This window comes from Perca flavescens, chromosome 3 (assembly GCF_004354835.1).
Source record: "Perca flavescens isolate YP-PL-M2 chromosome 3, PFLA_1.0, whole genome shotgun sequence".
NCBI classification, from domain to species: Eukaryota; Metazoa; Chordata; class Actinopteri; order Perciformes; family Percidae; genus Perca; species Perca flavescens.
Genome location: NC_041333.1, coordinates 39,318,448 through 39,331,120, shown reverse-complemented (window position 1 = coordinate 39,331,120; position 12,673 = coordinate 39,318,448). Strand labels below are relative to the sequence as shown.

General features: G+C 41.9%; 2 protein-coding genes across 7 annotated transcripts in view; both read right to left on the bottom strand.

The window, feature by feature from the left end:
* The window catches only part of LOC114553116 (zinc finger protein 271), a 687,947-nt gene that overhangs the window by 99,176 nt on the left and 576,098 nt on the right, over positions 1-12,673 (bottom strand). The window lies entirely within an intron of this gene.
* Positions 10,689-12,673, bottom strand: part of ltbp4 (latent transforming growth factor beta binding protein 4) — a 51,797-nt gene continuing 49,812 nt past the window's right edge. For all 6 annotated transcript variants that reach the window (XM_028574236.1, XM_028574242.1, XM_028574241.1 and 3 more), the window contains 2 exons: positions 12,491-12,643; positions 10,689-11,511 (listed from right to left, as the gene is read on the bottom strand). In XM_028574236.1, the coding sequence (XP_028430037.1) occupies positions 11,369-11,511; positions 12,491-12,643 (296 nt within the window). In that variant the 3' untranslated portion in view covers positions 10,689-11,368. The remainder of the gene's footprint in view (positions 11,512-12,490; positions 12,644-12,673) is intronic.

Below are 12,673 nucleotides of genomic sequence, written 5' to 3'. Positions count from 1 at the left end.
AAAAGCGACAAAATCAAACTTCGGAAAAAGCCCAGTTTGAAATAAAAAAAAACTAAAACGTTCACAGCGTCAACAAAATTTCGATATTATAATTATTATGTATATTTTTTCCTCCAACAGTCTGACGACTTGACGACCTGCTATGGAAGCAGCATAGTCGTGTAGTGTCTCTCCTTTATTGACATCACGTGTCAAACTCAAGGCCCGCGGGCCAAATCCTGGCCCCTCATAGATTTTGATCCGGCCCGCATATCAATTTGGGTTCATGAAAAATTTCAGCCCAAGTTTTTGTCACTTTTATCGAGTTTTTTGTTACTTTATCGAACGATTTTGGAGCTTTCTGTGATATTTTTGCCACTTTTTCCAGCGCTTCTGTTGCTTTTTTGGGGGGCGCATTTTCTATGACGGCTACCAAAACTTCTTCGCTGACTTTATTTTTTTCTGACAGTCAACTGTATTTGACTAAATAAACATGATAAACATTTTCGCCTTTTGACATTTTTTTGTTGCTTTTTTCCCCCACAATTTCATAAAAACGCTGAAAAAAAGGCAAACGTTGAAAAATTAAGGTCGGAAAAAAATACAATAAGTTCGTGAAAAGCGACAAACAAAAATCTCATAAAACCAATCATATTTTTGGAGGGGGACATATCTACCTATATTATTGAGGGGGGGACATGTTTCATCTTTATTAATCCCACACTGGGGACATTCTTGTACTACAGCAGCTCAAAAGAAAAAAACTTTACGGACATCAGAATAACACGGTAGACGTATAGGAGAACAAATATACATAACGTATAAGAAATAGAAAAAGTAGAATTAGTTTTAATAATAATAGTAATAAAACAAACATATTTACACAATGAACACCCTTATATAAACACAGACAGTATATAAACAGAGATATAGAGATGAGTATATGGTATAAGTAAGAGTCTCCCCTTAAATAAAGAGTGGAGGTAGTTTCTCACCGGTGTGGCCTGATGAAGTGATAGTCGTCTGTCAGACAGAAGTCCGACAGCTCCATCCTGAACCAGATCCCAAATCAGCTTCCAAAAAATCCAACAAAAAGCAATAAAAAGAACTGCTTCGGTGGTGCGTTCACACTCTCGGCTTTCAGTGGGTAAAAAAAAATAGAGTTTTTTTCTGATCAAGGTCCACTGAAAAAGTTCCTTTGAACTCTGACCCTGGAGGGAAAGCTGGGTCCAGATCTGAGGCTGGAGGTGTCCGCACACTTATTTATCTGTCTAATCTGAGAGGGGGGGGGGCGGAGTCCCGAGAGGATCAGCCAATCAGCACGCAGCACCGACCCGTTCTGAACAGGGGATTGCCTTCTTCTTTCCCTTAATCATGTCTATTGATCTGGGCAGTGACAGATGTAGGCCACGGCGTCATTATCAATTAAAGGGAGACCCGCAAAGTTCTGATAAGCTGCTTCAGGGAAACCTCTCACAGGTTCAACTTCACTGACGCCTGAGAGAGTGTGTGTGTGTGTGTGTGTGTGTGTGTGTGTGTGTGTGTGTGTGTGTGTGTGTGTGTGTGTGTGTGTGTTTGGACTCTTTTCACACTAATCTTTCACTAATTTGAGCTAATGTATAATAAAATGTATTTACAGTATTAAACAGTTTACAATTCAAGCTATAATATCACATATTTCTGAAATAATGATACATTTGTGAATGTATTTGCCAATGTCTCTTTGTTTAAAGATGACATTTTGGGGCTCTTTTAAAGTTGTTATTAGAGAGTACAAAGAGAGAGGAAAGGGGGGAGAAGGAGGCAGGGGATGGCACGCAGATAATGGTCAGCGGTCGGACTCGAACCCGAGCCGTTGCCAAGGACTCCCTTGCAACTGTCTTTTTTATGGAAAAATGTATTTTAAATTTAACACTAAATCGGATGCCAATTAGTTTGCAAAAGCAAAGACCGGCCACGTCTGCAATTATCGTCTTTATTTCTGTTATCTGGAGAAAAACAAGCTTTTTATTTCTAATGTTTCTCAGAGATCAGGAGCGCACTGCACTCATCTTACCTCGCAGAACATGGGAGTCCTCCATTGGCTAGTGAGTTTGGGTTGTTTTGTAACGCACAATAACGCAGTCACACAATAACACAGTCACATTGATTTCCATCTTTAAGTTCAGTCGCGTTTCTTAAAATGAAAATGAAATATGTGAAAATAATGTTTTGGTTTGGAGTCAGGTTCAGGACACTGGGAGAGCTGAGGATTAACACCTGATAGTCACACACACACATGCAGACACACACACATAGTTTTATAATCTCACCCTCAGTACATGCAGCTTACATCAGTCTCACCTACATTTGCTGTTCCATAAGAGTTGAATAACTCTGTCTGTCTGTCTGTCTGTCTGTCTGTCTGTCTGTGAGAGACGTGTTAAACCATTGACCAATCACATCGCTACTGCAACATCTCTACTCACGCGTCTGATGGAAAAGTCATTTTGAGAACTGTTAACAGCCACCACGCCACCATGTCCACACAGCAGGAAAACAAACGGAAATGTTTTTTTGACGTCAGCTGACATAAAAAGCGGTTTGTTTAAATTGAAATGGTGTTTGGGAACGAGAATCCAGATTTGTCAGGAAACGTTCAGCTCCGACAAAACGTAAGTTAGTTACGAACCGAAGGAAAAAGGATTTTCCCCATAAGCCACCGTTGCAAGGGCGTAACTTTGGGTTTAAAATGGGGGGAGGGGGGGTGCATGCTACTCATATCTACTGCATGGATCTTAAAAAAAGCGACTAAAAGAGACAAAATGTCAAAAGTCGACAAATGTTGGAAAAAGCTACAAAAACTTTGCAAAAAACTAAAAAAGGCGACAAAAATTGCCAAAAAAAGATGACAAAAACATCGGGAAAAAGTATCTAAAAAACCTTGAAAAAGGCAACTAAAACTCTCAAAACAGAAAAACAACAACAACTTTGAAAAAAGCGGCAAAAACTAACTTCGGAAAAAGCCCAGTTTTAACTATTGCTGGGGTTGTTGCGAGGTAAAATAACATTTTGTCAAAAAGGGGTCTGGGGGCTTTGAAGAGATTTTAAAGTATGTCATGTCAGGAGCGTGCCTATGATCCTGCCGCAGCCCTACGGTCCCATATTTCTAAGACTACTTTCAAAATTAGCCCCTAGTTCCCACATTTACTTTTTTGTTACTTTGTATCAGATTGTATCCCCCTAACCCTAAATAATGTTGTGGGAGGATAGGGCTTAAATTGAAGGGAAATGTGGGAACACAAGACCTAATTTTGAAAATGTCCTAGAAATGTGGGAACATTGGGCTGTGGGAACATTGGGCTGTGGGACCATAGGGCTGTGGGAACATTGGGCTGTGGGAACATAGGGCTGTGGGAACATTGGGCTGTGGGACCATAGGGCTGTGGGAACATTGGGCTGTGGGACCATAGGGCTGTGGGACCATAGGGCTGTGGGAACATTGGGCTGTGGGACCATAGGGCTGTGGGACCATAGGGCTGTGGGACCATAGGGCTGTGGGAACATAGGGCTGTGGGAACATTGGGCTGTGGGACCATAGGGCTGTGGGACCATAGGGCTGTGGGACCATAGGGCTGTGGGAACATAGGGCTGTGGGAACATAGGGCTGTGGGAACATAGGGCCTAATTTTAAGAAAAATCTTAGAAATGTGGGAACATAGGGCTGACCCTGTCATTGTCCTTCGACAGATAATAGCATAAAAAACACGTCGAGACATTCTATCAGTGAAGCAGAGAAGTGATCCTCGACTGCGGCGAGATAATCAGAGTAAAAATATCTTGAGATAAACGGAGTAAATCTGGATTCACACCGTGAAATCCCCCCGACGGCATTTTCACACAAGCTGACCTACTCACCTGGGTCGGATCTGGGTCACAGCCGCTCTGAGCCAACTCACAGGACCTCAGCTCTCTGCGGAACCTCCACAGTCCTAAAACATCACACAAGCTCTTGTTTAAATCATCAGCAAATAAGAACAAAAGAGCCAACCGTGCCTCTATTCATCATAAATCTTACAAGATCCTTAGAAATATGAACTATCCAAAAGGGAAAAGAATTCAAAAATGTTAGAAAAACTTTAGTTAGCCTACCAAGGAAAGCTACTTTCAATTTATTTTCACAAATTGGTGGAAGAAATTAACATTGGCAGCCAACATAACAGCTTTCTCTGGCGTTAGCATGTAGCTATAGTAGTGGCCTGAAGCTATTAGTTATTTTAAGATGTAAAAAGATGCAGAAATGTTGTCTTATCGGGAGCAGCCTTTGTTCCCACAGCCCTATGGTCCCACATTTCTAAGAATTTGTTTTTCACTGAAAATAAGCCCCTATGTTCCCACATTTTTAAGATTTCTCTTAAAATTAGGCCCTATGTTAGGGTTAGGGTTAGGGCTACATTCCATCTGTAGTCCATTACTACTGGATAATAGGTTGAGTGTAATTGGCTACCAAATTGGGAGAAACAGGGATACAATCTGATAAAAATTTATGAAAAAGTAAATGTGGGAACATAGGGCCTAATTTTGAAATAAAATCTTAGATATGTGGGAACATCGGGCTGTGAGAACATAGGCACGCTCCCGTCTTATCATGTAATAATTTGACAGATCCGCGGTGGCAGTTTGTAAAGCTTGTCTGTGTTTAAAAGTGAAAGCTGATATTCCGCTGGCTCACAGTTTCAGCCTCAGTACTGGTTGAACCTCTGTAATCCTATTAATGCTGCCCGTGTGTGTGTGTGTGTGTGTCCTGTTATAGAAAGTGGCTTACAGGCCAGGATCTACATAAACAGATAAACAGTGCAGGCATTAAGGTTATGGAGCCAGCTGGAGGATTCCAGATGATTAGCACGCGAGTGTCACCAGAGGAGATGACTCAGGTAAGACTCAGTACGCAATGCTAGCTGGTTAGCCACATGCTAATGGAGATTCCCAGCAGGCGACAAACTGACTGATGTTAAGAGAACAAAATCTGTGAACTGGTTATTGATGAAAAAAAAAAAAAAAAAAAAAAAAAGTCTTCTGTGCTGAGAGCTTAGTTCCAGATAGTCTCGCATTGACATATGGAGCAAGGTCTGGCTACACCACAGATGCATTCTGGGAGAGGAGAAAAAAATCCCCAATCACAACGGTCTTGGGCGGTGCTAAGCTCCGGACGCAGCCATGGTGGCTCTGCTAAATAGTCTCAGGAAGGAACTTGTTTTGGTGGAACATTTGCACCCACCAAAAGGAGACTCCACATACTGTTGGCTTTTTCGTCCGGTCTACGGGTTTTTAGTCACCACCACCAGTGTCTAGACTCCATTGAGGGATATGTTTGGTTTTTCTCTAAACCTCAAAAATATATATATACCCCTTCTACAATGGAGTCTAAGTCCAAAGTTTATGTATGTTCTTACTTTGCACTTGTAACTTACAAATAAATGTTTGCATATCTGCAACGAAGTCTCTCCTGATTGAATTGAATTTATTACAGGTTGTTCAGTGAAAACAAAAAACAAATATCTTCATGTGTATGTTATTATGAAAAGGAAAGACTGAAATCAGGGCAAAAAAAAACTTCATCTGTAGTTATATCAAAATATAAGTTGATTCATTTACGGTAATTCGGTTAACACATTCTCACTCCCATCGAGTAACATACGGACGCTTGGTCAGGTGCCTTTGGCGTTGTTATTGACGCTAAAAGTCTCCTTTAGCCTCAGATCTAAACAGACTTTATCTAAACAAGCTTAGTCTGGACTACTGGCGTCACTTTTGACGCAGTTAGGTTTAGGAAAAAGTACGTTTACATGACACGCGGGACAAGAATGGAACAGTTGGGTTTAGGAAAAGAAGAACGGGACAGTTGGGTTTAGGTAAAGAAGAACGGGACAGTTGGGTTTAGGTAAAGAAGAACGGGACAGTTGGGTTTAGATAAAGAAGAACGGGACAGTTGGGTTTAGGTGAAGAAGAACGGGACAATTGGGTTTAGGTAAAGAAGAACGGGACAGTTGGGTTTAGGTAAAGAAGAACGGGACAGTTGGGTTTAGGAAAAGAAGAACGGGACAGTTGGGTTTAGGTAAAGAAGAACGGGACAGTTGGGTTTAGGAAAAGAAGAACGGGACAGTTGGGTTTAGATAAAGAAGAACGGGACAGTTGGGTTTAGGTGAAGAAGAACGGGACAGTTGGGTTTAGATAAAGAAGAACGGGACAGTTGGGTTTAGGTGAAGAAGAACGGGACAATTGGGTTTAGGTAAAGAAGAACGGGACAGTTGGGTTTAGGTAAAGAAGAACGGGACAGTTGGGTTTAGGAAAAGAAGAACAGGACAGTTGGGTTTAGGTAAAGAAGAACGGGACAGTTGGGTTTAGGTAAAGAAGAACGGGACAGTTGGGTTTAGGAAAAGAAGAACGGGACAGTTGGGTTTAGATAAAGAAGAACGGGACAGTTGGGTTTAGATAAAGAAGAACGGGACAGTTGGGTTTAGGAAAAGAAGAACGGGACAGTTGGGTTTAGGTAAAGAAGAACGGGACAGTTGGGTTTAGGTAAAGAAGAACGGGACAGGGTCACATCCTCACATCCTCTCCGTCTTTCACTCCAGACAGACAGACAGACTCAACCAACAACCAAACTCAGGTTTCAATAAAAGTGTGTGCAAATATATTTTCATTTCTTGTCAAACAAACAATGATAAAAAAGTGATTCATTAAACCATTAAAAAGAACAATTCAAAAAACAAACCAGAGAATAAAATCTTAAACAACGTACAAAATATCCCGCGTGAACACAAACTCTCCGGCAGATACAGTGCATGTTATACATCACACGTTAGGTGAAGGTTCGTCATCTTCAGCATGTTAGAAAGTAAAAATATAACAGGATTATTGTGGAGGAATGTGAATTATTATATACACGCTATGACTGATTGCAGCTTTCAGTACATTCAGAAGAGAAATCTGCGTCTGCCGACACATAAAAGTACAGACATGAGTCAGTATTCATCAACACATTTAGTATTTCTAAAAGTGAACAGAAGGTAAATAATCAAATGTAGAAATCAAACTTATTCTATATTTTTCCTCATCAACAAATCTCATGTGTAGATGCATATTTTTAATAACTGCTCACTGTAGTTTTTTTGTCAAACCAACAGGAGGAAATAGTGCATTTGTTGGGAACTATTTTCAGCGGTGGATGAATCCACATTTAGCGCTCTATACCAGTAACCTGACTCCGCCAGATGGATTGCTTCGCATTTGCTCGGCATATCCCTCTGGGAACTTTCCATTGGAGAACTTTTGGAAAGGGGCGAAAATCCTGGTTAGCTGATTGGATAAACCATCTGTCTATCACCACCTATAGTTGGTGATAGATGGGCCAAATCAACCAATCAGATCAACGAAGCGTATGAAAATACAACCACAACCCAGGCTACCCCTGCTGCTGCAGGCCAAGCATAGCTCGTTAGCTCAGCAAGCAAGCAACATGTCGGTAGAAGATAAATGCCGTTTGTATAACGAGAATTTAGGAATAAAAGACCCCATTTCAGGTTCCCGGGCCATATTCCAAAAGAAGGATCCAAGAGAAAAAAGCATTAGCGAGCGGCTAACAGAATTAGGGCTACCGCTGTCTGAAAATCCTGGTTAGCTGATTGGATAAACCATCTGTCTATCACCACCTATGTTGGTGATAGACGGTTCTCGTTGCGTCACACCTAAACCCGTCTCAAAACCAATGCTGATTGGTCGGTCGTTTAGGGAACGGCTCCAAATTTTCTCTATCTCAAGATGCCAGACTGAACATTTCTTAAAAGTGTCCAACCTCCTTGTGGAATTTAATTCCCCATTGTGTATTTTCCTCAGTTGGTGGACTCCAATTTTTGTTGGTATGCACCTATAAAATTGCCCGCAGCGAGCATAAATTAAGCTTAACCAGGACATCTGGCGCCATTCTACTTCCTCACCTTACTTCCTGCTTTACTACTGTCAGAAATATTAGCTATTAGCTTTAGGTTTCTAGCGCCGCCGCTAGAAACCTAAATATAGGTCAGAATGATGCTGGAACAAACCACTTCTAGGGGTATTTTTCGTGGGGAGGAAAGTCTCGGCTCTTAACAACAATGGAGCTCTTTTATGAATGACTTGTTTGTAGAAAAAAAAAAAAAAACATTTTTGGTTTTGATCTGCATGTGAGATTTGTTGATGAGAAAAATATAGAATATCACCGGATTTATCCCAACGATTTATTCGTTGTCGTTTGCCTAATTTGGTTTAACAAAAAGATAAATCATCGTGTTAATTATCTCTCACGCAGACAGTGTTGATTATAAAACTCTCAGATTATATAAAATGTACGTGCTGTAATACCTTTTCACCTGAAAACTTACAAAAACTCACAAAAATAAGCTCTCGTTTATCCGGTCAAAGTAACAAACGTTTTTGTAAAACCACATCTGTAATGGGTGAAAATATCAACTAATCACAGTAAATCCTAATTCATTCATCATTATTACAAGGCCAACACCGTCCTCGTGTTGTTTCGGGTATTTTGGGGAAGCTTTAAAGGTGCCCTGCCATACCAATTACAAAAGCTGGTCAGTCTGACATCATGTTGCCTGAGCTCATTACTATTCATGAGCTCGCCCAGTTGGGATGGTGGAGGATGCTGACAGCCAGGTTCTCATTGGCTAGCTGCTAGCCAATCAGATTCAAACAGCTTAGCTTGTTGAATATTAATGACAACTGGCACAAATCGAGCCGAGTCTTCCTGCAGGCTTCCTATACCACGCTAGAATGGCTTGAAACAAGGTAACCAAGGCATTTTTTTTCCACAAATTTTTTTTACAGAGTCCATGGTAGAACTTCAGACATTACCACAAAGTCATGAAATATGTGTGGCAGGGCACCTTTAACCACTTTAGAAGGAGTTTAAAGTCTGTATTTAACAGGGCTGGGTATCGGGGCTTTAAATTGACACCTGCCAACCCGCCAAAAGCGTAACATTGTTAAGTTATTAGCCAATTTGGCCACTGGCGAATGAAGCAAATAACTCTGCTTCTGTCTGAATCAGCAGGCTGCAAAACATTTTTCCAGATTGGTCTGTTGTCCCCCCAAGAAATGTGGCCATTGTTTTGATTGTTTGGCTTGAAAACGTAATCTTTTTCTGGCAACACTGCTTGTAGTGCTAATCCTACATTTCCCGTGAACACTTTGTTTGTAACGTTTTGTATAACCCGTGGATATGTGCCTAGCGTGTGTGGTATCAATCATGAACTGAACGGCGCAAAACAAACCAGAGGAGCTAAGATTAAAGTAAAGTTAGTTAGGGAAAAAACTAAATCAAACATATATGTGGCTAGTGAAAAGTATGATTGGCTAGTAACTTTAAAAATGTACTAGCCATGTTGGTTGGTAATTAAAAAAGTTATTTAAAGCCCTGGTAGGAACCACTTTAGCAGGAGATTAAAGTCTAACAGGGCTGGCTATCGCTAGCCGATACATTTAGGGTGTTTATTAGCCAAGTATCTAACAGCCAGAATTTATAATTCAACAACTCTTTAACCTCGGTATTGAAGTAGCTACGGCCCTGTAAGCTAATTATTTTTAAGTAGAATGTCACAATCTCTCAATTTTTACAGATAAATCCTTTCAAATCTTAGTTTTATTGAACACATTGGTGTAAAAAAGTGAACCTGTCGTTCCAACTGTTTTCTATCGAGTTAAAAAGTTGTTTTCAAACTGATCTGAGCTCAGCGTTTCTCTGCAGTCTGGTTAGTTTCCTAAAAAAAGCAACGACACACAACTTTTTCTACTTCACAACTTCACATGTCTCAAAACATCTGTTTTACAATCATAAAACTTACCGGACTTTACTATACAACAAACATCCAGATAGAGTCATCATCAGAAACAAAGATGAACGTTGGCCCAGCGTGGTTGCCAGTGGGCTGGCTGGCTGGAGGTAGCCTGGTTTAAACCACTGGTGCCACACTGGTTTAGACTGGTTTAGACTGGGAAGATACTGATCACACTTGATCTACCGGTCACAACGTGGCTGCTAACAACAGACCGGACCAACTGACGGTGTAAAAAAGTGGCGGTACGGATAATTTACTAACTCAAAACTCGATTTAGTGTTAAAGGTCCCATGAGATGGTGCTCTTTGGATGCTTTTATGTAGACCTTAGTGGTCCCCTAATACTGTATCTGAAGTCTCTTTTATATAGGCCTTAGTGGTCCCCTAATACTGTATCTGAAGTCTCTTTTATATAGGCCTTAGTGGTCCCCTAATACTGTATCTGAAGTCTCTTTTATATAGGCCTTAGTGGTCCCCTAATACTGTATCTGAAGTCTCTTTTATATAGGCCTTAGTGGTCCCCTAATACTGTATCTGAAGTCTCTTTTATATAGACCTTAGTGGTCCCCTAATACTGTATCTGAAGTCTCTTTTATATAGACCTTAGTGGTCCCCTAATACTGTATCTGAAGTCTCTTTTATATAGACCTTAGTGGTCCCCTAATACTGTATCTGAAGTCTCTTTTATATAGGCCTTAACTGACCCTATGTTCCAGTAGAACTACATGAAGCAGGTACTTAAAAAAAAATCTGGCTCCTTTGGCACCACCTACAGCCTGTAGTGCGATTTGCAAAAATCCAACGCTCCCTGCTCATGCACACGCATTCATTCTCCCTTGTTGGGGGAGGGGCTTAGGAGACCGTTTTGGGCTTTAGCGGAAAGGGTGGGAGGGACTGAGAAGTTGTTGATGTTGAGTCCTGGATCCTCACAGTCTTACCTACAACACCTTTAATATTAGGTCGTAACTGTTAGTTGCAGTCCACGTAGAGTAGAGTGACCTAGATTAGTTAGAACATTATCATTAGCCTGATTAACCTGATAAGTCAGGTAAAGCAGTGTTTGTGTGGTTTTAAGGAATGTACTGGTGCAACAGCAAGTCTGGGACAAAACCACTAATATAAAGCTTTAAAATAAACGGAAATAAATACTTAATTTCTGAACATTTTGAGCTGGTTGATCATGTGCAGTCACTTCTTTACACTCTCAATTGAACCTGGGCTTAATCTGAAGTGTTTTCCAAAGAAAACAAAGAAATTCCATCCTTTAAATACCAAAAAATCTTGCGATGTTTTTGAGACACAATATCACGTTAATTACCGACACATACACAGAAATCGAGTCGTTATTGCAAAGACACGGAGAAGTTGTAGAAGCTAAAACGGGGTTGTTAAGTTGGTCTTTAATCGACAGAGACCCGTTATGTTAAAGCCCAAACCGGTTTGGTCTAATCTAGTCTGGCCCAGTCCGCCGTTGTGCATCCCGAGACCAGTTGGTACTGGTCCGATCGAGCCCGGTCCGGTCTACGCAGCCACACAGTGGTTGGGTCTTCGGGACATGACGTATCCTCTCCGGCAGACGCAGCGGAACGAGCCCTCCGTGTTCACGCAACGAGCGTTCACACACGGGAAGCCCACGCTGACGCTGTCCTCACACTCGTTTATATCTGAAAACACACACACACACACACACACACACACACACAAGCATTCACAGAGACACACACACAAGCGCACAGACAGACAGACACACACACACACACACACACACACACACACACACACACACACAAGCGCAAGCGCACAGATAGGCAGAGAGACACACACACACACACAAACACATACACCGTACATAGAGACACACACACAGGTACGCACACACGCACACACACACACACACCCAAACACACAAGCGCAAAGAAAGACAGACAGACACACACAGATACACGTACACACACACACACACACACACACACACACACACACACACACACACACACACACACACACACAAGCATACACAGAGACACACACACAAGCGCACAGAAAGATAGACAGACACAGATACACACACACACAAGCGCAAAGACAGACAGACAGACACACACACGCATGCGCGCATACACACACACACACACACACACACACACACACACACAAGCATACATAGAGACACACACACAAGCGCAAAGACAGACAGACAGACACACACACGCATGCGCGCATACACACACACACACGCAAACACGCATACACAGAGACACACACACACACACACACAAGCGCACAGATAGACAGAGACACACACACACACACACACACACACACACAACCACACACACACACAAACACATACACACGTACATAGAGACACACACACGCATACACGCACACACACACACACATCCAAACACACAAGCGCAAAGAAAGACAGACAGACAGAGACACACACAGATACACATACACACACACACGTGCACACACACACACACACACACACACACACACACACACACGCATACACAGAGACACACACACACAATAGCACAGACACACAGATACACACAGACGCACACACACTTTGAATGAGGTCATTTTGAATAGATATATCTGCGGGGAGTCCGAGCAGGGGTCTCCTGTCCGTACCTATACACGTCATGGAGGTCATGTCCAGTTCGTATCCTTGGTAACAGTCACAGGTGTAGCCCTCGGCAACACGAATACACCTGCCGTTCTCGCAGCCGTGCAGAATCCCACAATCCTCCGCTGTGCCCAGGCCGGCGTAGGACTCGTAACGCCCTGAGAGAAAACAAGGTATTTTTTTTATTA